The 25,897-nt window shown below is 33.9% G+C and overlaps 1 protein-coding gene across 1 annotated transcript in view; it reads right to left on the reverse strand.

Moving 5' to 3' along the window:
• Positions 1-25,897, reverse strand: part of LOC142349789 (uncharacterized) — a 146,534-nt gene that overhangs the window by 28,252 nt on the left and 92,385 nt on the right. The window contains exons 2-3 of the mRNA XM_075401565.1: positions 19,645-19,825; positions 16,853-17,016 (exon numbers count right to left, since the gene is read on the reverse strand). Coding sequence (XP_075257680.1) covers positions 16,853-17,016; positions 19,645-19,825 — 345 coding nt within the window. The remainder of the gene's footprint in view (positions 1-16,852; positions 17,017-19,644; positions 19,826-25,897) is intronic.

The following is a 25,897-nucleotide window of genomic DNA, read 5'->3' on the forward strand; positions in this document are numbered from 1 at the left end:
ATATCTTTGTGCATGCCCGTGTCGAAATTGAACTCTGATTACCCCCCCCCCCCCCCCCAAATTGATGTAAGAGTAGGGAGTAATTGTCTATCATGTGTAAAAAAAACTAAGTTTAGAAGGGATAATAGGGGGTATATTTATTTTGGCATACATTCTAGCCCAAAAACTTGAATTGAACAATTAAGCAACCCTTGTCTATTAATAAAAACAAGATCAATAACCTTATCGTTATTGATCATAATATTGAGCAAAACTGACAATATTGAGCAAAACTGACAATAATTTTGTCAGAATACAGAAATGCTGAAAATAAACCAAGGACTATCGTCTACTATTCACTAGGTTTTAAACCTCGATTACTCCCTCTATAAAAAAAAACGTTTAATAAAGAAGAGCCTCTTTAATTTCATATTCTACACTGGATGGGCTTTGAAGTAATGCCACTCACAACTCTCTCTGATGATTATATCGATCATTGAAAATTGACCAAACAAAAAAAAACAATTTCGAGTATGTATGCCCTTGTCGAAATTGAAGCCTGATTACCCCCAAACTGATGTAAGAGTAGGGGGTTATTGTTTATCGTGTGTAAAAAAATTCTAAGTTTAGGAGATAATGGGGGTAATAGGGGGTAATGGGGGGAATTTTCAAAATTTACATCCTAAAATTTTACCCCAATAAAGATTTTGGTAGTTTTAGGGGGGTAAAACGATGTAAGATGGGGGGGGGGGGGGTAGCTGCAAGTAATTGAGGGTAATTCGGGCAATTAGATCGTATTACCTACTCTAACATCGTTTTACCCGCATCACCCCCTACTCTTTCCTTGTTCTACCCCCTTTATCCCCTAATCTTACATCGTTTTAGCATCCTTAAACAACCTCCTAGTCTAACGTTTGTTTTTTAGTTAATTTTGGGGGTATATTTCTTCCCCTTACTCCAAGTTACTTCCTTTACCTTACAAAATTTAACCCCCATAAAATTGCCCCTCTAATCTTAAATCTATTTGAGAGCTAATTTTTGTGCTTGTAAAATCTAACGACCCCCCATTCCTTGATCCCCAGTTGAGGGGTAATTATGTGGGTTCAAATCTGAAAATCTCCGTCATTCCAACCCATTAATATTGGAGGATATTTTCAGAGACTCAAAATGACGCAAGATGAAGGTGTGACGGGAGTAAGCGGCGAATTTTTAGACTTAAGATAGGGGTTAATGATGATGTAAGATAACATGGTTGTGGGGAGTAAGATGCGATTTTCTTATTGAACCCCAAAAAGTACCCCCAAAAAATAAAAGATTAGGGCGATTTTTAGTGGGTTAAGTTAAATGATTTAAGAGTGAGGGGCTGAAGTGCTTAATTTTTAAATATGAAAGGGCTAGTATTGGGCAAGCATCGACGGGCTGAGAGCTAAGGCAAACAGACTCAGTGAAGAGAGGTTATGGGTTCAAGGTTGTCACTCTGCAAATATGGAGGTAACACGATGTAAGAGTGGGGCTGCCAAGGGTAAAATGACGCAAGAGTAGGGGATAACGGAGGTGACACGATGTAAGAGTAGGGGGTAATGGGGGTAACACCTCATTACCCCCTACTCTTACCCCGTTTTACCCAGCATTATCGTCTTCTGTTACATCGTTTCAGCCCCTAATACACCCTATTCTTTTATCTTCTTATCCCCATTACTCTCCTACTATTACATCCTTTTACCCCCTACTCTTGCGTTGTGTTACCCTCATTACTCCCTACCCTTATATCGATTTACCCATCCCTCCCCCCCTAATTTTGCATCTTTTTACCCCCAAAATTACCCCCACTCACTCTTACTTCAAACTATCTCACCCCATTACCCCCTAAAACGATGTAAGAGTTTTGAGGGGGATTGGCTAAAAATCCCCCCGATTACGACCCTAATCTTTCATCTTTTTTGCAGGAAAAATTTCGACCCAGATCTGTGTGTGTGTATGTTTGTGTGTTTGGGATGTGTGTGCGGGCGCGCATGTGTGTGTTTGTGTGTGTGTGTGTGTGTGTGTGTGTGTGTGTGTGTGTGTGTGTGTGTGTGTGTGTGTGTGTGTGTGTGTGTGTGTGTGTGTGTGTGCGATACTTGCATTAACTTTGAATAGAATTTTACAATGCTAGAAGATTACATTATCAAAAACCTTTGATAACGAAGCTAGGTTTAACCGCCCCAAATATCATATCCGTATATCAATACCAAGTAGGTCGAAACTAACTGCCTGCTAGCCCATCAGTCTGTAGACACATACAAAAAGGGAATCACTGAATGGTTCTTTACAGTTGATAAAGAATTAGATTGTGTTACGCACAAAACCAGTTTGGGTATCTTTAAGCGAGTGCAAGGTGAATCTGTAGTTTTATTGATATCTTAGTTGAACTGTGATAATTTTGTTGTCAAATCAAATCATTTTGAAGATTGCCTTAGGACTGCAAACTTTCTGGGCCAACTAGATTTGCAATCCGGCTCCACTATGCAAAAAAAATTAAACATAGCATTCAAATATTCATTAGGACCCCAAGCCAACAACGGTAACACACCTGCACACCTATAACGTTGCCAATCCCCTGTTTTGAGCAAGCAAATTTGCTTGCAAAAGTCAGCATTGTCCGCTGTCTCAAGCGTTAAAAGAGGGCTTTATAGACTTCCGCGGACAACAATGACAGTAGGGAAAACTCAAATTTGCTCAAAAATGAAAGAATTTGTCACAGATGTCCGCGATTGCAATCGCGATTAGAAAGGCGGACAGATTTTTGTCACTATTGTCCCGAAAATTGCTCACTAACATCCGGCCTAACGTAAACACTTTCCGCGCAAAACTTCTGAAACTGATTAAAGGAAAAAAGTTTGGATATAATTTGTTCTTCTTATCAAACTGCAGTGAGGGGCAATTGTAATATTAATCCTTCAAAGGTTTGAATATATATTAAATAATGAAAATCAGTGATAACGATACCCCTGCTCACAAATTGCGAACATTTGTGAAATAAAAAACGTGATTTTTCGAGATCTGTGACGGAATTTTGTATGTATTGGTTGTCCGCAGCTTTTCTTGTCACTGTTGTCCACAATTTAACCAATTTTATCCCACGCGAGATTGGGTGACAAAATATTGCAACTCGTGTTTGCAAACGCGGACTCTGCTTAATTTGTAGGATTGGCGACACAATGACACCTGAAGTTACCGAGCCAATGATCCACAAAGGAAAGACAGACATGAAACCCCCAAGTTGTAGCAAGAGTGGGACAGAGTGGGAAATGATTGATCATGTGGGAGTTTTACGTGGGTAAAAATTATAGGACCTGGGGGACAAAAAAGTTTTTTCATTGAATTTCTCAAGTCTCGGTAACTATGAGCGGAAATTTACATACTGATATGTCCTATTTGTCCGACAAAAGAATAATGGGATGAATTTGTAGTTTCCTTCATTAGGCATCTCAATTTTACATATGATCGTTTTTGCTAACTGACTGGAAAACAAAGTAAAGAGCAAATATTGGAACAATTTCATTTGCACCTACGCAAACGAGCGGAAAATTGCAACGCGGGCATACAATAAGAAGATAATAATAATCGATACAGTTTCATAGCCGACATGTAAGAACAAGAAGCACAGAGAGAGTTGCTACAGGAAACTCTCGATCCAGAAAAAAATTCTTAAAAAAGTAAGGGCTGTCAAAATTGGAACTGGCAACAAAAGCAATAAAAGGAGCATCAATAAAAACAGATTAGGAAAACTCCGTTGTTTCCATCGTTGGGATGGTCGTAATTGATCTGCAACACAAATGTTAGAGATCACGACAACAAACAAAGAATAATATAGAGGAAAAACAAGACAACTAACGATTGCTATATTAGCGACAGGTCAAACATGTCGGTAGGAATCCTTTCGCGAGAGTGTCTATTAATGGCTTTTGGGCTGCCCTTGAACAAACAACATTCGGGTGTTGGAACACGATTTCGTTTGTCACGAGATTTCACAATACAGTTAATTTTTGTAGAGATGAACTGATAGTATTAATGAGCAATTCATTAGCAGTCGTTTAGAACCTTGAAGCTTTCAAACATTACTTGTGTGACAAAAACTTAACTGTTACTACGGACCTCGAAGCACTGTTGTCTATATTAGAGGAGATAACGACAAAATGTCATCAAAGTAGACTAAAAAGGTGAACTACGTTTTAAATTTAAAATAGAACACTTAATAAGCAAGATGTGCTGTGTTGTTCATATGTAGCCCAGCAAAACCAATCTCAATAAACTGCGGAGCATCCGTCGTTGCACAAAATGACGCTAAAAGAATACGTTGAATTCAATCAGTGGAACTATACTTGATAACAACAGAAACCGGGGAAAAACTTAATAAATGTCGCAAGAAAAACTTAATAAATGTCGCAAGAAAATTTATCTGAGCAACCAATTAGACGATTAAGTGGAAGACCAGAAAACTGATACTGAAACCAAATTATTAATCAGGCAGCGAAAATAATTAAACTACAATCGTCAAACGTTTGCAGTAAGCATACATCGTCAATGAAAATTAAGGATGCAAGCATTAAAGTCCAGCAAAGTTTACACTCGATACATATTTGCAATAAATTTTAGGAACTCTACGGTTACACGATTTTACCGAAGTTGAATCGTAGATATGAGCCCCAGAGAATTGGCGCATATTTCTCAAAAAAATCATATAAGCAAAATCAGAAATTGAAAAAGACATCAATCGACTGATCTATGACAAAAAAGAGTACTTCTTCGAGCAACAGAAATCCGTTTTTTGAACATCTCAATCTTCGCAAGTTAGAAATTCCCTCCCCAAAAATATTGACAACAGAAACTTCTACGACACCACTTTGACGAACTATATTTATGTTAACCTCGCAGTGAAAAACTATTTATTGTTCTGACCCACTTTAGTTGGGGAGGAACTATATATTCAAATGGGTTTTTTTGTTCAGTCAATTTTGGCCGATCAATATAATCATCGTATAGAGTTTTGACTGGTAACATTAGAAAGCCCATCCAACGTGAAATATGGAACAAAAAAGAATTTCGCTTTTTACAGGGAGTTATAGATATTTTTAATTTTGCGAAGACTTGCACTTTGCCATTATTTTATCTTAATGCTCTCAAATTCTGGCGTAGTCTCAGTAAACACAAACCAAAACCCACTTCCGTTGAGATATCAATTAATGTCTGCAACAGTTTTATATTTCACTAAAAGATGCTTGGTTTTGATACTCACATTTTTCAAGAAAAAAATTTGGCTTTTGAGCATAATTGTACATTCTATAGGCTCATTTTGTTTCGTTGTCTAATTATTGCACTACTCGAGGGTCCAATTGAAGGAATACATAATTGCAAAGATTCACAGCATTGACGATTGACAGCAACTGATTATGCTAATTGTTTCTGTTGGCTAGTTTATGCTTTTAAGGACTGCGAAACAATTCTCTCGCAAAATTTAGTAGATTTTTTTAAAAATTTTTGCCTGTGATTGTCTTTCTTTTTGTTGTTGTAGCACAAAAATCTGATAATGATTGTTCTCAATTGCTTCTTCAGGAAGTAAAATTTAATCTTTTTAAGGGTTAAAGGGTATAGATAGCTCAAAAATAGGAAGTGTCAGCTACTTTTCTGGATTCAAACATTAGTTTCTCTGTGGGTTATATGCTCTGACTGATGGCTTTGACCATTTAAATTGGAAAATTTTAGATTATTCGATACTGTTCAAATTTTAGGTCTCTTTTGGCAGTTATTTCTACGTAGTCCTTTTATAAGGAAGAGGCGTTGATGCAAACGTGAGATAAAAATGATGATTTGCAGTTTTTACGGATCGTCTCTTATCATTTTAGTGCCCTCAACACCGTTGTGTCAAAGAGCTACCTGTAAAATTTTAGCTTCTGCCGTTATTCTGTAGTCCTGTGACTTAGTCTCATTAATAACAGGTGCCATAGGCTTCTTGAGGTGCTGCATGTTAATACGTCTCTTCTAGTTAAAAAATTTTGTCCGTTACCACTTCTGAAAACTTTGTATTTAAAAACATATTTGAACTTTTGAGCTTGGTTTTTTTTGGTTCTTTTTCGTTTGACTTGTAGATTAATCTCTTTAAATACAGGTCAAAACCCGTTTCCAGTGGGATATAATTTATTCTTTATAACAGGTTTTGTTTCAGCCATTTTTTCTCCGCCCTAATTCTACGAGTTTTCATATAAAGTTCTTGAACTTTTTTATATTGTATGTCTCATAGGATTTTACTTTTATTTTTAGATTATAACATTAATAAGAGATTCCCTTGACAAAAGAAAAAAATGGACAATTGAACATTTTTAATGTTACTAGTAACAAACTGAAGTTTTTAAAGGCTTTACTGCCACTTTTGCGCAAGCTTATTTGATTTTTGTGACTTTGCCGTTTTTGTTCTCCTTTTTGTAATCTTATTACAAAAACTGGATAATTCCAGGTCTCAATTGCAGTCTATGGAGACATAAAAAAATATTTAAATGACTTCAGGTAAAATATCAATTTTCATCAAGGATTTTCATCACTTTGAAATAAATTTTCAAAGGATTTTATCACTTTGAAATAGATTTTCTAAGACGGAATTAAACAGATTTTTCAACAGAGAATTATCGAGTTTTTAGTATTTGCTAATATTCGTCGAATGTTCTTTGGTTCAATTTTACTGTAGTTTTTGTCTCAATTTTCTTCAATTTTGCTTTGAAAATTGTTACAGTAGTGCTATTGATTTAACCTTAAACAAAGAAGAGGAAAGCTAAATTGTTCAAATAGAGTTCTTCGGCTAAAAGTTAAGCTGAATTTTTTAAAATGCAGACTTTTTTGTCAAAAATGGGACCAAAAATCATTGTATCTAAAATTGCTGGAAGTAGTAGAAACTGAGAGTATATTATTCATAAACCTAAAAACCGACGTACTTCTGATCCCCTGATTTAGAGAGCCTTCTGGAATTGTATTTTAAAGCCAGTTTATCGCAAAGTTAAACTCGAAAAATTTTGTAAACCTTTTTTGCAAAAATTTTTTTGCAACCCTGGGGACTGTTAAGTGTTATCGTGAACCTGCAGCAATATCAGAGCTAATTTTGATCTTACCGTGGATCCTCGCAGTAAAAAATCTAGATTCTATTAGGGCGGTGCTTTTTTAAAAGAAAAAAAACATTTCCGATTTTTTATTTTTTTGTTAATTACTGGTAAAAATTTCAAATCAGGGCTCACTGACATATACTAATTATAAATACAGCAAACATATTTTATGATTTCAGAGTTAAGATAATGGTTTTTAAGGCTTTGTCCATTTGTTTTCGTAAAATTTTATTGACTTCATAAAATTTGCTTTCATTTTTTATAATTTTTGTAGTCGACTGACTTACTCTCCCAAATCAGAGATCCGATCTGCCTGCTAAGGAGCTATAAGTGAGCCTACACAATGCTTTCAGTAGTCCTCTAAGCTCTCTTTTGAGTTTGAATATTTTTGTTTTTAGAAAATGTCGATGAATTTTTGAACGTTGCCAATGTATTATCTTTTTCCTCTCAACTTCTGGTGTAGTCTCACCTGCTTGTGCAGTAAACACTAGCCAAAACCGCGATTTCCTTGAGTCAAATAAAGTTTTTAATGTACATTTTAAAGGTTCAATTTGTTTCCATGTTGAATTATAACATTACTGGCAGGTCCACTTCAGAGATTACATGGTTGGAAAGATTCGCTGTTCAAGAATTTCACTGCCTGTATTTGTTTTCATTTTGTATTATTTTGACTTAGTCTCTATAACACCAGGTGCGACTGGCTTCTTGAGGAGCTTCACGTTAATACATCTTATTTACTAAAAATATTATGTCTGTCATGGCTTCTGAAAGGGTCTGTTTTCAGAAATAAGTTTGAATTTTTTAGCTTGGCCATTTTTTAAAATCTTTTATTATTGCTTGGTCTTCTTAAGATAGGTCAAAACCCGTTTCCAATCAGCCACAATTTAATTTTTATAAAGGTTTTAGCTTCAGCCAGAGAACCTCTTACATGATGCAATAACTCGAACGAACAGATACTATCAGACTTTGAGGACCTGTGTATCGTGCTCGGGAAAAACCAAATTTCTTTCTAACCATGTACAGATCGGTTCTCAATAATCCAGCAATAAAAGTGCTCTATTTAAATTCCAATGCTAAAAACCTTAAACATTTACCAATTAACAGTTTTAGAAATTAACTGAAGCTAACTGAAAAAAAAACAACAATGTAGAATTTGCAAGTGAAACGTGTCAGCTTTAGTTCTGGATTCAAATAGTAATTTCTGTTCGATACTGGTCAAACTTTGGGTTGCTTTTGGTAGATGTTCCTCTGTCGTCTTTTTTTGAGGAAGACCCTTTGATGCTAACGTGAGATAAAAATGATGATTTACAGTTTTTGCGGATAGCGTCCTATAATTATAATGCCCTCAACGCTGCTGATTTGTAAAATTTTGGCTTCTGTCTGTGTTTGTTGTTATTTTGTAGTAAGTCTCTTGAATAACAGGTGCAATTGGCTTCTCGAGGTGCTGCATGTTAACACATCTTTTTCAGTTGAAATAGTAGAAACAGTTAAGTAGTAGAAACTGAGAGTATATTATTCATAAACCTAAAAACCGACGTACTTCTGATCCCCTGATTTAGAGAGCCTTCTGGAATTGTATTTTAAAGCCAGTTTATCGCAAAGTTAAACTCGAAAAATTTTGTAAACCTTTTTTGCAAAATTTTTTTTTGCCACCCTGGGGACTGTTAAGTGTTATCGTGAACCTGCAGCAATATCAGAGCTAATTTTGATCTTACCGTGGATCCTCGCAGTAAAAAATCTAGACTCTATTAGGGCGGTGCTTTTTTTAAAAGAAAAAAAACATTTCCGATTTTTTATTTTTTTGTTAATTACTGGTAAAAATTTCAAATCAGGGCTCACTGACATATACTAATTATAAATACAGCAAACATATTTTATGATTTCAGAGTTAAGATAATGGTTTTTAAGGCTTTGTCCAATTGTTTTCGTAAAATTTTATTGACTTCATAAAATTTGCTTTCATTTTTTATAATTTTTGTAGTCGACTGACTTACTCTCCCAAATCAGAGATCCGATCTGCCTGCTAAGGAGCTATAAGTGAGCCTACACAAGGCTTTCAGTAGTCCTCTAAGCTCTCTTTTGAGTTTGAATATTTCTGTTTTTAGAAAATGTCGATGAATTTTTGAACGTTGCCAATGTATTATCTTTTTCCTCTCAACTTCTGGTGTAGTCTCACCTTCGTGTGCAGTAAACACTAGCCAAAACCGCAATTTCCTTGAGTCAAATAAAGTTTTTAATGTACATTTTAAAGGTTCAATTTGTTTCCATGTTGAATTATAACATTACTGGCAGGTCCACTTCAGAGATTACATGATTGGAAAGATTCGCTGTTCGAAAATTTCACTGCCTGTATTTGTTTTCATTTTGTATTATTTTGACTTAGTCTCTATAACACCAGGTGCGACTGGCTTCTTGAGGAGCTTCACGTTAATACATCTTATTTACTAAAAATATTATGTCTGTCATGGCTTCTGAAAGGGTCTGTTTTCAGAAATAAGTTTGAATTTTTTAGCTTGGCCATTTTTTAAAATCTTTTATTATTGCTTGGTCTTCTTAAGATAGGTCAAAACCCGTTTCCAATCAGCCACAATTTAATTTTTATAAAGGTTTTAGCTTCAGCCAGAGAACCTCTTACATGATGCAATAACTCGAACGAACAGATACTATCAGACTTTGAGGACCTGTGTATCGTGCTCGGGAAAAACCAAATTTCTTTCTAACCATGTACAGATCGGTTCTCAATAATCCAGCAATAAAAGTGCTCTATTTAAATTCCAATGCTAAAAACCTTAAACATTTACCAATTAACAGTTTTAGAAATTAACTGAAGCTAACTGAAAAAAAAACAACAATGTAGAATTTGCAAGTGAAACGTGTCAGCTTTAGTTCTGGATTCAAATAGTAATTTCTGTTCGATACTGGTCAAACTTTGGGTTGCTTTTGGTAGATGTTCCTCTGTCGTCTTTTTTTGAGGAAGACCCTTTGATGCTAACGTGAGATAAAAATGATGATTTACAGTTTTTGCGGATAGCGTCCTATAATTATAATGCCCTCAACGCTGCTGATTTGTAAAATTTTGGCTTCTGTCTGTGTTTGTTGTTATTTTGTAGTAAGTCTCTTGAATAACAGGTGCAATTGGCTTCTCGAGGTGCTGCATGTTAACACATCTTTTTCAGTTGAAATAGTAGAAACAGTTAAGTAGTAGAAACTGAGAGTATATTATTCATAAACCTAAAAACCGACGTACTTCTGATCCCCTGATTTAGAGAGCCTTCTGGAATTGTATTTTAAAGCCAGTTTATCGCAAAGTTAAACTCGAAAAATTTTGTAAACCTTTTTTGCAAAATTTTTTTTGCCACCCTGGGGACTGTTAAGTGTTATCGTGAACCTGCAGCAATATCAGAGCTAATTTTGATCTTACCGTGGATCCTCGCAGTAAAAAATCTAGACTCTATTAGGGCGGTGCTTTTTTTAAAAGAAAAAAAACATTTCCGATTTTTTATTTTTTTGTTAATTACTGGTAAAAATTTCAAATCAGGGCTCACTGACATATACTAATTATAAATACAGCAAACATATTTTATGATTTCAGAGTTAAGATAATGGTTTTTAAGGCTTTGTCCAATTGTTTTCGTAAAATTTTATTGACTTCATAAAATTTGCTTTCATTTATTATAATTTTTGTAGTCGACTGACTTACTCTCCCAAATCAGAGATCCGATCTGCCTGCTAAGGAGCTATAAGTGAGCCTACACAATGCTTTCAGTAGTCCTCTAAGCTCTCTTTTGAGTTTGAATATTTCTGTTTTTAGAAAATGTCGATGAATTTCTGAACGTTGCCAATGTATTATCTTTTTCCTCTCAACTTCTGGTGTAGTCTCACCTTCGTGTGCAGTAAACACTAGCCAAAACCGCAATTTCCTTGAGTCAAATAAAGTTTTTAATGTACATTTTAAAGGTTCAATTTGTTTCCATGTTGAATTATAACATTACTGGCAGGTCCACTTCAGAGATTACATGGTTGGAAAGATTCGCTGTTCGAAAATTTCACTGCCTGTATTTGTTTTCATTTTGTATTATTTTGACTTAGTCTCTATAACACCAGGTGCGACTGGCTTCTTGAGGAGCTTCACGTTAATACATCTTATTTACTAAAAATATTATGTCTGTCATGGCTTCTGAAAGGGTCTGTTTTCAGAAATAAGTTTGAATTTTTTAGCTTGGCCATTTTTTAAAATCTTTTATTATTGCTTGGTCTTCTTAAGATAGGTCAAAACCCGTTTCCAATCAGCCACAATTTAATTTTTATAAAGGTTTTAGCTTCAGCCAGAGAATCTCTTACATGATGCAATAACTCGAACGAACAGATACTATCAGACTTTGAGGACCTGTGTATCGTGCTCGGGAAAAACCAAATTTCTTTCTAAGCATGTACAGATCGGTTCTCAATAATCCAGCAATAAAAGTGCTCTATTTAAATTCCAATGCTAAAAACCTTAAACAGTTACCAATTAACAGTTTTAGAAATTAACTGAAGCTAACTGAAAAAAAACAGCAATGTAGAAATTGCAAGTGAAACGTGTCAGCTTTAGTTCTGGATTCAAATAGTAATTTCTGTTCGATACTGGTCAAACTTTGGGTTCCTTTTGGTAGATATTCCTCTGTAGTCTTTTTTTGAGGAAGACCCTTTGATGCTAACGTGAGATAAAAATGATGATTTACAGTTTTTGCAGATAGCGTCCTATAATAATAATGCCCTCAACGCTGCTGATTTGTAAAATTTTGGCTTCTGTCTGTATTTGTTGTTATTTTGTAGTGAGTCTCTTGAATAACAGGTGCAATTGGCTTCTCGAGGTGCTGCATGTTAACACATCTTTTTCAGTTGAAATATTATGTCTGTTATGACTTAGGAATAATTTCTTTTTAAAAACATGTTTGGATTTTTGAGCGTGGCCATTTTTCAAAAAACATTTTTTGGTTGCTTGGTCTTTTTTAAGACAGGCCAAAACCCGTTTCCAGTTAGCCATAGTTTTATTTACCAAACGGTTTATGTTTCAGCCAAAGAACCTCTTACATAATGCAAGTAATCGAACGAACAGATACTATTAGACTTTGGGGACCTATCTATCGTGATCAGGAAAAACCAAAAATCTTTCTAAGCATGTACAGTTCGGTTCTCATAAATCCTGCAATAAAAGTGCTCTATTTAAATTCCAATGCTAAAAACCTTAAACAGTTGCCAATTAACAGTTTTAGAAACTAACTGAAACTAACTGAAAAAAAAACAACAATGTAGAAATTGCAAGTGAAACGTGCCAGCTATAGTTCTGGATTCAAATAGTAATTTCTGTTCGATACTGGTCAAACTTTGGGTTCCTTTTGGTTGATATTCCTCTGTAGTCTTTCTTTGAGGAAGACCCGTTGATGCTAACGTGAGATAAAAATGATGATTTACAGTTTTTGCAGATAGCGTCCTATAATTAGAACGTCCTCAAAACTGCTGTTTTGCAAAATTTTGGCTTCTGTCTGTATTTGTGGTTATTTTGTAGTCTGGTGACTAAGTCTCTTGAATAACAGGTGCAATTGGCTTCTCGAGGTTCTGCATGTTAATACATCTTTTTCAGTTGAAATATTATGTCTGTTATGACTTCGGAAAAATTTCTTTTTAAAAACATGTTTGGATTTTTGAGCGTGGCCATTTTTCAAAATCATTTTTTGGTTGTTTTGTCTTTTTTAAGACAGGCCAAAACCCGTTTCCAGCCATCGTTTAATTTACCAAACGGTTTTTGTTTCAGCCAAAGAACCTCTTACATAATGCAAGTAATCGAACGAACAGATACTATTAGACTTTGGGGACCTATCTATCGTGATCAGGAAAACGAAATTTGTTTCTAAGCATGCACAGATCGCTCCTCATAAATTCTACAATAAAAGGGATCATATGAAATTCCACTGCTGAAAACCTTAAACCATTACCTATTAACAAATTTAGAACACACCGTTTAACAATAACAACCAGACTAGATCAGGTTAGATAACTTAAAGGATGTGCTGTATAAAGAGATATGCTGTAATAATAACATCACTCTGATGATCATAGGCCTATAGGAATCGTTGGACTATTGATTCAGACCATTAATCTGGGGTAAGAGAAAGTGTTAATCAGAGATGATGAAAAAAATAATACAATAACAAATATATTCTGAACAAAGCGCCAGAAAACGAGGCAACTCAAATGTTATTCGATCAAATCAAGCCTCCTCTTGTATCTCCATTCATCCCGAGAGTAAAAATATGAAGATAGTACGACGAAAAAAAAACCCTGTGCAGAGAGGTAAAAAAAAGCAAAGAATTTATCAATTGCTGTCAGAAGGAGCAGCAGTGTCAAAACAATTAGACACTGTTCTCAGGAAAGAGGACATAGATTTATTGAGGACAAAAAGTAGAAACAAGAGACGAAGTAAGATATTGATAAGTGGTATAAGATTTCATGAAAAAAAAGATTTGGCGAAAGAAGTAGAAGCAAACGCGAGTGATAACTTTAATAAAATTATTGCGGATAAACTTTGTTTTGAAAGAAGGACTAAACAACAACTGACAAAGAACATGCGAAGCCAAATCTGGCCGAGTTTTCAAGGACTCGAGTGCACAAGAAAATAGCAGCAAAAGCACGCAACGATAGGACAGGCGATGAACAAGCCTCGTGCACATCAAATATGTACGCCAATATTTTAAACAATGAGAAAAAGATGAAAAGAATACTAGAGAAAAAATTCGCTATTAGGTTAGGGGAACCCATTCAAACTCAGAATTAACGAAACTACAGAAGATTCTTGAACATTGATTGAACAGCCCGTCGATGAAAAATCGCCTAAATAATACCCAGCACCTTCCTCAGTTCAACTGAATGAATCATACAAGGAATCACACTTTTTGAAGATGAGAACAACGATAACGACTTATACGACACGGAAAAACTACTTAGCCCCATTCAGTTTCAGAGAGTTCATAAACTTCACAAAATATTACTAAATTGAAAATTGCTCAATATATCAGCCTGGAGAAAAAGTGATAAACAAACTAATTTTCGATAGCATTATAAATTCACTAGACTACTAAATTCGCATAATCTGTTGTATTGTAAATATAAACTTAAAAAATAAGCTACGACATATTTTCATATTGATAATATTTAACAAATCAGTAAATTTTATCATTACGAGGTCGAAAGTAAAAGTTAGGACGCCAGTTGAGGTACACATATAAATAGAAAAGGAATAAGGGATTCTTTACAGTTGATATATAATCAGATTGGAACTAAGTTTTATGCACTCATGCTGTTATATATATATATATATATATATATATATATATGTGTGTATATATATATATATATATATATATATATATATATATATATATATATATATATATATATATATATATGTATGTATGTATTTATATATAGACCTAAATGAAAAAAAAAGTCCAAATGGCGATTAGTTTGAGAAGTTATATTAACTGAGGAGTTTGCAGTTTTGCAATTACACATTCCATTTTTCACAAGAACAACGAATTCTCTGTATTGGGTCTCAAAGAGCGATAAATAGAATTGGCGCAAAAAGTTTCAGTCTAATTACATGTTCAATGTTGTGGAAATGGGTGATATTCATCCGTGAAAATTTCTGACAACCCAAAAACATTTTCCGCAATTTGAGTGAGATATTTTCACGTTTTGAGTACCTATACTTAATCATTAAAAATGGAATATGAAACGTGAAAACTGGGGACAGTGTTTTTTCAATTTCACAATAAGCAAAATCTCTTGAAATTTGCTTTTTTGAGCATTGGCACCGTAATGTAACCGATTCTGCTTGTTTTGCTGATGCTACTTTCTTGTACTTAAAAAAGGCTAATAAAAACCTTGAAAACACTTCAAGATTATTGAAATAATTTTCATTAAAAAGCTAATGAATGTCTTAATTGTTTTCGTACTAAAAACATGAAGTCCGTGATAAAAATTTCAGCTGGGTAATCACATTATCTCAGTATTTCATCTCATCCAATCTCATCCAATCTATTTCTTATGCTTTATTTGAGCGCATTTAGTCGAAGGCTTGATGACGATCCCTGACAGCTGAAAACTGCATTTCTGATGAAATTCCCGCTCAAAATTTGGTTCGTTTTTTTGTATTTTGCTCAGAGTACTTTGACATTATACACTCTAAAACGTTGCAGGTAACTTGATTATAAATTGCAGGTAAATTTACTTAAAAACTTGCAAGTAAATTGTTCTTTAATGCAACTTATCTGCAAGCAATCTTAAATACCTGCATTTCTAGGTAAATTTGCCTGCAATGTACCTAGAAATTGCAGCGTTACCATCCTAGAATTTTACCTGCAAAAAAAAATTCTAGGTAGTTCTACCTGCAGACTGCATGTAAAAAATTGCGGGTAGAATTACCTAGATTTCATTTTGCATGTAATTCTCTAGGTGTAAATACCTGCAAATTCTAAGTAAGTTTTAGGCAAATTTACCTAGAGTTTTACCTGGAAAAAAATCTAGGTAATTCTACCCGCAAATTGCATAAACGGTTTGCAGGTAAAATTACCTAGGATTTTTTTGCAGGTAAAACTCTGAGTAAATTTGCATAAAACTTACTTAGAATTTGCAGGTATTTACATCTAAAAAAATACCTGCAAAGTGAAATCTAGGTAATTCTACCCGCAAATTGCATAAACGGTTTGCAGGTAAAATTACCTAGAATTTTTTTGCAGGTAAAACTCTGGGTAAATTTGTATAAAACTTACTTAGAATTTGCAGGTATTTACATCTAAAAAAATACCTGCAAAGTGAAATCTAGGTAATTCTACCTGCAATTTTTTACATGCAGTCTGCAGGTAGAACTACCTAGAATTTTTTTCGCAGGTAAAATTTTAAGAGGGTAACACTGCAATTTCTAGGTACATTGCATGCAAATTTACCTAGAAATGCAGGTACTTAAGATTGCTTGCAGATAAGTTGCATTAAAGAACAATTTACTTGCAAGTTTTAAATAAATTTACCTGCAATTTATAATCAAGTTACCTGCAACGTTTTAGAGTGTATAATGTCAAAGTACTCTGAGCAAAATACAAAAAACGAACCAAATTTTGAGCGGGAATTTCATCAGAAATGCAGTTTTCAGCTGTCAGGGATTGTCATCAAGCCTTCGACTAAATGCTTTCCCGCCCTTTATTATCTGAATAGTCAGTTTCAGCCATGTAAACACAAAATGAAAAGTCAAGAGGAGCACTCCAAAAACTAGTTACCGACAGCAAGGATTATAGATGATAGGGCATAATAATTTCTGCAGAAATTTTCCAGTTTTCTGCTCGGACTGACTTTGTTTCCTTCTAATCTTCCATTGAGGAATATTATCTAAACTTTAATAAGATTTTTTAAATGTTTTTTTTTCACGTATAGCTACATACTTAATATAACTTTGTTATTTGAGTTTGCAGGTAAATTCTTGGTAACGTATTCTAGGTAAATTGCACGCATCATTTTTTGCAGGTGATTTTGCAGGTAATGTTACCTGCAATTTTGCTTACCTTCAAACGCTGCAGGTAAATTTACCTAGACATTTTTAGTGTGTATGCGGAAAATTGTTTTTGAACAAAAAACGACAACTTTCTTTAATTTGCATTTTGACCTTTCTAGAGCGCATAGCAGAATAATGAGGTAAAAAAGCTGTGAAAACTCACGCTTGGTGATGTTCGACGATGGCAGGAGCAGATGCCTTCTTATTATGATTGTTGACACTTCTCTCCACGGAGAGGGAGGGTGGGGGTGGTCCTGTGCCTGTCTTAAGGGAATCTGCCTCCAGTTTGAGTCTCTTCCGCTCTTTAGCCCGGAATTGCAGCAGAACCTGTAGCGCATACAAAAAAAAACTATCGCCAAGAAGTGCACGTGGTGATCTGCATTGATTAATCTGTCGTACACAACAGCTATTCGATCGTAAAAGCGATTTTTTGTAAATTCCCCAATTGATTCCTTCGCAGAAAAAAAATCACATTCACTTGTTTTTCAGAAAATCCATGCCCTTGAGTCATGTTTTTGCTCTCAAAAAGGGGAGTTTTTGAAAAACCATTGTTCCTTGTATAAAAAGCAGTTAGATATGTATACGGTAGAAATGCCGGATTTAAAAATAAATCACAACACAAAAGAACTGACAAACCTAACGAACGTATAAAATGGTTTCACAGAATGACTCGGTGTCCACACTGCGTTTTCGCAAAACTTAAATAAATTTTGAGTTCTGCCTGCATTCGTTGCAATTTTTGCGCAGTTCTATGACAACCTCAATAATCAAAAATCCTCTTAGTTGCCTGAAGTGTTTGAAATAAACCCATCCGATGCATTGATTTGGTACCTAATTGCTTCTATGAAATCGAGATCAACGTTTAAAAAATTAAGATAACTTTTTAACTTTGACCCATTTTGATAGGTCATGTTTTTCAAGGCTTCGACACTGCTTTTCCGCAACAGTCGAATGAATTTTTGAGTTCATCCTGCATTAGTTGCATTTTTAGTTTATCTTGCATTAGTAGCATTTTTTGCAGTTCTGTGACTTAACCTCAATAATCAAAAATGCTGTTGGTTTCCTGAAGTGTTTGATATAAACCAATCCAACGCATTGGTTTGGTACCTAATTTTTTCTATGAAATTGCGATCAACTTATGAAAAATAAAAGAGCTTTTTAACTTTAACCCATTTTAATAGCTCATGTTTTCCAAGGCTTCGACACTGCGTTTTCTTAATAGCCGAATGAATTTTTGTGTTCTTCCTGCATTAGTTGCGAAATTTGCAGTGCTAGGATTTAACCGCAATAATCAATAGTCCATTTGGTTTCCTAAATTGAGTAAGGTGAACCAATCCAAAGCTTTGAACTGTTACCTAATGTCTGTTATGAAATTGAGAAACAAGCACGAAAATGCAGCAAATTTTGAACTTTGACTCATTTTTGTCAATTTATGGCACGATATCACTAACGACAGCTGCTATCATCTCTCTAGTGAAGAAAAAGTGTTTTTATATATAAACTACTGGTTTTATGACTCAGATCTTACGAGCCTCCAATAAAACTGTGCTTTCTGTTGTTTATTCCTCATAATTTGGTTGATTTTTTAAGTCTTGTCACAAAAATCAATTTTCCATTGTCATTGAAGAGAAACCCAATGGTCCATATATAAAGATTTTAGTCGACAGCGTATTGTTTGGTGACTATTTTCGTTGAAACTTTTTCATTTTGCTCCAGTTTGTAAGCTTTTCTATAGTCATCAGAAATTTTCTGATCAATGGCGCTTCACAGTAGTTTTCTATTGATTCATCAACGAACATGGTTGACGCCACCATTTGAAATCTGATCATTTTCCATTTTAATTTCTTAAATTCGCCCCCTTTTTGTTCATCTTGTTAACTTGTATTTTAGTCTCATCAATGACGATTGCCATCCACTTTCCAGTAAAAAAATGAATCTGAATTTCACTGCTTAAATTATTATTAAGCGATGTTTTATGACAATATCCGTTTTTATAAAAATTATATGACTAGTCAAACTTTGTGATCATTTTTGTTTTATTTTCACTTAGTCCCTTTGACAGATGAATTTAATTTTCAAATAAGAATCACATCAAAATTTGTTATCTATCAGTTACGTATTAACTGCAATGAGATAAAGGTTGAATGAACTAACAATAACAAATAGTGTTCAGTTTGCTTCAATATACTGTTTTCCTAAATGCTTTGTAAAGGTTCTGTATTTGTTGTTACTTTTTAGTCGTTTGATTTAGTCTCAATGAAGAAAGGTCCGGTGAAATGTGAATCTATGCAGAGTTTTCTTAGTTAAAAGCTAAGCGTTGTTATGCCTTTTAAAAATATTTGTCTTCAAGATTTTAATGGACTTTTCTTTTTTTAGTCGAATTGTTATGCCCGTTAAGGGCAGGCCCCTCTGCATATTTTGATTTTTTACCAAGCTTTTCAGAAATATATATTTAGTTTTTGCTGTAATTAGTTTTTTGTTTTGTTTATTTTGCAGTTTGTTTGTCTAGTTTGTGTTGTGTAGTTTTTTAATGGCAGGTCTCATCGGCTCTCTAAGGTTACATGTTATTTTTTGAATTCATTTATTAGTTTGGGTTGTTTAACATTTGTTTACTCAAATACCGCTTATTTTCTCGAACTTTCCAGCTCTTCATTTTGTGGACAAGTAATAGTATACTGATGTTATCCGTCTCTGCAGAGACCTCTTTTAGGCGCAAAGGTATAGGTTGTTTAACTCGCGGATAAACTTTGACATTAAAGGAGAACTTCACAATAGTTATAGATGAGCGCCGGTTTTAATACATTCGATCTTTAATGTGTTTTATTCGATCTAACGCATGTGTTTTAGAGCTATGTCTGCTTTGCTTTCATCATTTAAAAAATTTGTTTCAGAGTTTAGTGTAAAGTCCTCGATGAACCAGAGTGTTTAATCAAAAAAAAACAATATGGGTGTCACCTTGAGGTACACGATGACCATTGTGACGCAATTGACAACGTTCAGGATGATCTTGGTCGAGTACCAGTAGATGTCGCCCCCCATCTTTGCGAGAGGACCCGCGTAGCAGTACAGCCCTGGAGACACACAGCTCACTGTGCCAAACAAGAATGCTCCCATAATCAGAAACCTCACCGCAGTTCTGAAATAGATTGAAATTTTCAGGTTTACAAGAGTGTACTGAATGAAAAGTGAACGTAAGATACCCGGCACAGGATTGAAAGTGGAAATACAAATGAAATATGAAAATTTTCTGCTAAATTTCTTAAAGAAATGATAAAGTAATTGAATAAAATTTCAATTAATCTTGAAATCAAGATTTTCTTGCGTATTTAATCTGAAGAATTTCTCCTCGATTTGTCCTCAATAACCGATGAAAATCAGAAAATCCTTTGTAATATGCCAGAAAGAAATCACAAAAGTTGCATAAAGTAATTCATAAAATTTTAGAATAGAGTGCTTTCAAAGGACAGCTATCACAAAATCTGCCAATTCACTCACTACTTTTAGGTCAACTCCTTTAATTTAAATGCAATGGCCAAGTTAAATTTTTTTTACAAAGAACTAATTACCTTTTGTCTAATTCAAAAGGAGTCGAGGGACGCAACTAAAAGTTTAGCGGCTGATTTGTAAAACCTTTATGAAGTTGAATTAAAATTTTATTTCATAAGTTGACCAGAACGTTGTCTTCACTGCTTGTGTAATTAATTACCCGGTTATCATAAATGAGATAAGCTCAAGGTCTATTGTAAAAATCTATCAATGACCTCTCATCTGATGAAGGGCGCCAGTGAACATGACAGACGTACCAAAATATAGAAATTTTATTTCTGGCCAATCACAATTGAGAAAATGGGAATATTGTTTTCTGATTGGCTGATTGCTCAAGAAATTCTCAATGTTTTAAAATAGGATATGAATGTTAAAGTAAAATTGCTCAGAAATCGCGATAAGCCGCAAGAGAAAAACTATAAAATTTTTCGGGGGGGGGGGAGGGGGGACTCGTCTCACGTTCGGTTGTGATAGATTCATATCAAGTCCCACCGGCCGCTGAGGCAAGGCCATGGACCACGAGGCATGGTCAGATGCGGCAAAAAATATAATCTAGAATTAGGTTATGTCCAATTTAGGAAAATTGAAGGCAAAAAGGTACAGTGGTATAAAACTTCTCAACCATCCACATTCCTTGAAAATTTTACATTTTGGTACGTGTATTTGTTCAGACGTCACCCTGATAAAAATTATTTTCTTCAATACCGTAGGGAAGAAAATGAATATTATGAACAAGCTTTTATGATAACTGCGTTTGTTTCAGCTAATGAGTGTTAGTTTTTAATAAACCATGCTCCAATTTGTTTTAAAAAAGATGTTTTTTATTATCTCTTAGCATAGAAAATGTTTGCTTCATTACTGCTGCATGCTTCGTAACAGTATGTAACCAATTTGCGATCACTTTTTAAAATTGCTGCTCAAACCTATTTAAATGTATATTTTTACTTTCTACTGCAAATTACAATGTACCATTTCTGACAAGATTTTTATAGAATACTGCCGCACACTTTCGAGCAGTTTTTTTTCACGAATTCAGATTTTGAGCTCTTTTTAAAGCCAGTAACTTTGTTCAATATTAGCAGTACTTTACAAACAAGATTCAAAAGTTATAAAAGTTTTTAGCGAAAATTGAGAAAGTCTACTCTATCAAAAAAGCTGAAAAAAACTCTGTTAGGAGCCATCTGCAGCAAGAAATTTTTAAAAAAATTCATTCCAACCAGCTGTACAAAACTATCAATCAGTTATTTATTCAATATTTCAATGTATGTTGCAGTTCTTGGCATTTTGTTAATCGAAAGCTGAGGTACAACAACATTAACTAACATTTAATTCTTCTGTTTTTTGCCAAATGGAACAGTTCTCAATGGCAAACAGATTGAATAACCGGCTAAAATTTAAAACTTGATAGACTTAAGGTACCCTAGTCCAGATCAGATGTTTATTTTGCAATATCTTTCAATATTCTTGCAAAAAATATTCTTATACAGAATCTTGCAACAAGATGACTATCTTGCAAGACCTTATCTTACACGATAAATAGTTATTTCAAAAGAATCTACACGTTCTTTTCGGTCCGGATCTACTCTAATTGATTGTTACAGGGGCATTATATTTCGTTTTGCCGTAATTGTTCGAGATATATTTGCGTGTGTTATAATATAAAAAATGAACCAGAATAACATTAGATAAATGTTTTCTAATAATGAACAACCTAAGTTGAAGCAGCTGAGCAAAAATTATACTATTCTATTGAGTGCTCCAAACGCAAATAGAAAAACTTTTGAACTCCCATAATCAGAAACCTCACCGCAGTTCTGAAATAGATTGAAATTTTCAGGTTTACAAGAGTGTACTGAATGAAAAGTGAAAGTAAGATACCCGGCACAGGATCGAAAGTGGAAATACAAATGAAATATGAAAACTTTCTGTTAAATTTCTTAAAGAAATGATAAAGTAATTGAATAAAATTTCAATTGATCTTGAAATCAAGATTTTATTGCGTATTTAATCTGAAGAATTTCTCCTCGATTTGTCCTCAATAACCGATGAAAATCAGAAAATCCTTTGTAATATGCCAGAAAGAAATCACAAAAGGTGCATAAAGTAATTCATAAAACTTTAAAATAGAGTGCTTTCAAAGGACAGCTATCACAAAATCTGCCAATTCTCTCACTACTTTTAGGTCAACTCCTTTAATTTAAATACAAGGGCCCAGTTAAATTTTTTTTTACAAAGAACTAATTACCTTTTGTCTAATTCAAAAGGAGTCGAGGGACGCAACTAAAAGTTTAGTGGCTGATTTGTAAAACCTTTATGAAGTTGAATTAAAATTTTATTTCATAAGTTGACCGGAACGTTGTCTTCACTGCTTGTGTAATTATTTACCCGGTTATCATAAATGAGATGAGCTCAAGGTCTATTGTAAAAATCTATCAATGACATCTCATCTGATGAAGGGCGCCAGTGAACATGACAGGCGTACCGAAATATAGAAATTTTATTTCTGGCCAATCACAATTGAGAAAATGGGAATATTGTTTTCTGATTGGCTGATTGCTCAAAAAATTCTCAATGTTTTAAAATAGGATTTGAATGTAAAAGTAAAATTGCTCAGAAATCGCGATAAGCCGCAAGAGAAAAACTATGTGATTTTTGGGGGAGGGGGACTCGTCTCACGTTCGGTTGTGATAGATTCATATCAAGTCCCACCGGCCGCTGAGGCAAGGCCATGGACCACGAGGCATGGTCATATGCGGCAAAAAATATAATCTAGAATTAGGTTATGTCCAATTTAGGAAAATTGAAGGCAAAAGGTACAGTGGTATAAAACTTCTCAACCATCCACATTCCTTGAAAAATTTACATTTTGGTACGTGTATTTGTTCAGACGTCACCCTGATAAAAATTATTTTCTTCAATACCGTAGGGAAGAAAATGATTATTATGAACAAGCTTTTATGATAACTGCGTTTGTTTCAGCTAATGAGTGTTAATTTTTAAAACAATGCTCCAATTTGTTTTAAAAAAAGATGTTTTTTATTATCTCTTAGCATAGAAAATGATTGCTTCATTGCTGCTGCATGCTTCGTAACAGTATGTAACCAATTTGCGATCACTTTTTAAAATTGCTGCTCAAACCTATTAAAATGTACATTTTTACTTTCTACTGCAAATTACAATGTACCATTTCTGACAAGATTTTTATAGAATACTGCCGCACACTTTCGAGCAGTTTTTTTCACGAATTCAGATTTTGAGCTCTTTTGAAAGCCAGTTACTTAGTTCAATATTAGTAGTAATTTACAAACAAGATTCAAAAGTTACAAAAGTTTTTAGCGAAAATTGAGAAAGTCTACTCTATCAAAAAAGCTGAAGAAAACTCTGTTAGGAACCATCTACAGCAAGAAATTTTTAAAAAAATAGTTTCAACCAGCTGTACAAAACTATCAATCAGTTATTTATTCAATATTTCAATGTATGTTGCAGTTCTTGGCATTTTGTTAATCAAAAGCTGAGGTACAACAACATTAACTAACATTTATTATTTCTTCTGTTTTTGCCAAAAGGAACATTTCTCAATGGCAAACAGATTGAATAATCGGCTAAAATTTAAAACTTGATAGACTTAAGGTACCCTAGTCCAGATCAGATGTTTATTTTGCAATATCTTTCAATATTCTTGCAAAAAATGTTCTTATACAGAATCTTGCAACACGATGACTATCTTGCAAGGTCTTATCTTACACGATAAATAGTTATTTCAAAAGAATCTACACGTTCTTTTCGGTCCGGATCTACTCTAATTGATTGTTACAGGGGCATTATATTTCGTTTTGCCGTAATTGTCCGAGATATATTTGCGTATGTTATAATATAAAAAATGAACCAGAATAACATTAGATAAATGTGTTCTAATAATGAACAACCTAAGTTGAAGCAGCTGAGCAAAAATTATACTGTTCTATTGAGTGCTCCAAACGCAAATAGAAAAACTTTTAAAAATTTGAATTCGTCCTTTAACTGTCTGGGATCACCACGTTTACATTTTTCAATCTAAACTTTTGAAGTTACGCCGATATATTTCTTTCAAAAAGATTGTTTTGTTCACAAGTATTATTTGTTATTATAATATGCTCACAAGTTTTCTCTTTTCACAATATATACGAACATACAAAAATTCTGAATGTTTTTATTTTAATCAGTAAATTTAAAGCCGATGCTGTATTGATTGTAAATTTTGGCGAAAAAAGTGATATCGCAGAACAGTGCATTCTTCTCATACTGGTTGTGTTTGGGCATATTTCAATTATTTGCATATTTACAAAACGAAGGGTTATAATGCAGGATTCTGGCAAGACAAGTGGTGATCAAGCAAGATCTTTTGGAAGAAAATCTTGCAAGACGGACGATATATCATCTTGCAAGATTTTTGCCAAATTCTTGCAAGATCTTGCAAGATAACCATTCGAAATCCATAACTTGGAGTATAACTTGGTTTCCCTGTCACATTTGTTCTCACTATATTACTTGTTGATTCATAAAAGCAAACATCCATTTGATCGTCAAATTTTATATAATTTCCAGGTCAAAATGGAGGCAGGTTTCAAGCAAACTGTTTCCAAAACCAGACATTCCTCACAACATTTCAGCGTGCATTTGATTCGAAATTTTAATGAAACAAATGAGGCGAATGAGGCATTTTAGTAATCCTCATTCGCTAATATTTTTGCCAATTAAAAATTTTCAGTTTCATTTATGGGTATAAATGAAGTTCAGATGAATTTTCATGAAAAGCTTAAAAAGATTGAATATTATTTTTTAGAGACTTTGAAATAATTGATTTATTTTTTGTGGAAGTATTTTTAAAGCGGAAAGAAAAAATATTTATTGGATCTGTGAAAAGTCACTCTTCAATTTGTGATCAAAATTTAACGATTGTAAAATAAAACAATGCTGTTTTGGAAAAAAAATGTTCCAAAGTATCTTAAACGTCAATTTATGTAGTATATGTATAATTTCATTTTTCTATAATCAAAATTTGTTTTTTGTTGCTAATTGTCAAAACAGGTAAATGATTCCCATGATTCGGTAAATATGAATTATAGTCTGCGCAAGAGGTCATTTTTCTGAACTGAAGTGTCGTATTTTTCCTCGATACACCAAATCTTATGAAATTTTACAATGCCGCTCTTCCCTCCTATAAAATATTGTTTTATCTCTTAAGATCTCACAATAATTGCTATCACAATATTCACTAAGATTATCGAAAACCCAAATTTTGATGATGATGATGATGATGATGATGATGATGATGATGATGATGATGATGATGATGATGATGATGATGATGATGATGATGATGATGATGATGATGATGATGATGATGATGATGATGATGATGATGATGATGATGATGATGATGATGATGATGATGATGATGATGATGATGATGATGATGATGATGATGATGATGATGATGATGATGATGATGATGATGATGATGATGATGATGATGATGATGATGATGATGATGATGATGATGATGATGATGATGATGATGATGATGATGATGATGATGATGATGATGATGATGATGATGATGATGATGATGATGATGATGATGATGATGATGATGATGATGATGATGATGATGATGATGATG

This window comes from Convolutriloba macropyga, chromosome 1 (assembly GCF_964194025.1).
Source record: "Convolutriloba macropyga chromosome 1, txConMacr16.3, whole genome shotgun sequence".
Taxonomy (NCBI): domain Eukaryota; kingdom Metazoa; phylum Xenacoelomorpha; order Acoela; family Convolutidae; genus Convolutriloba; species Convolutriloba macropyga.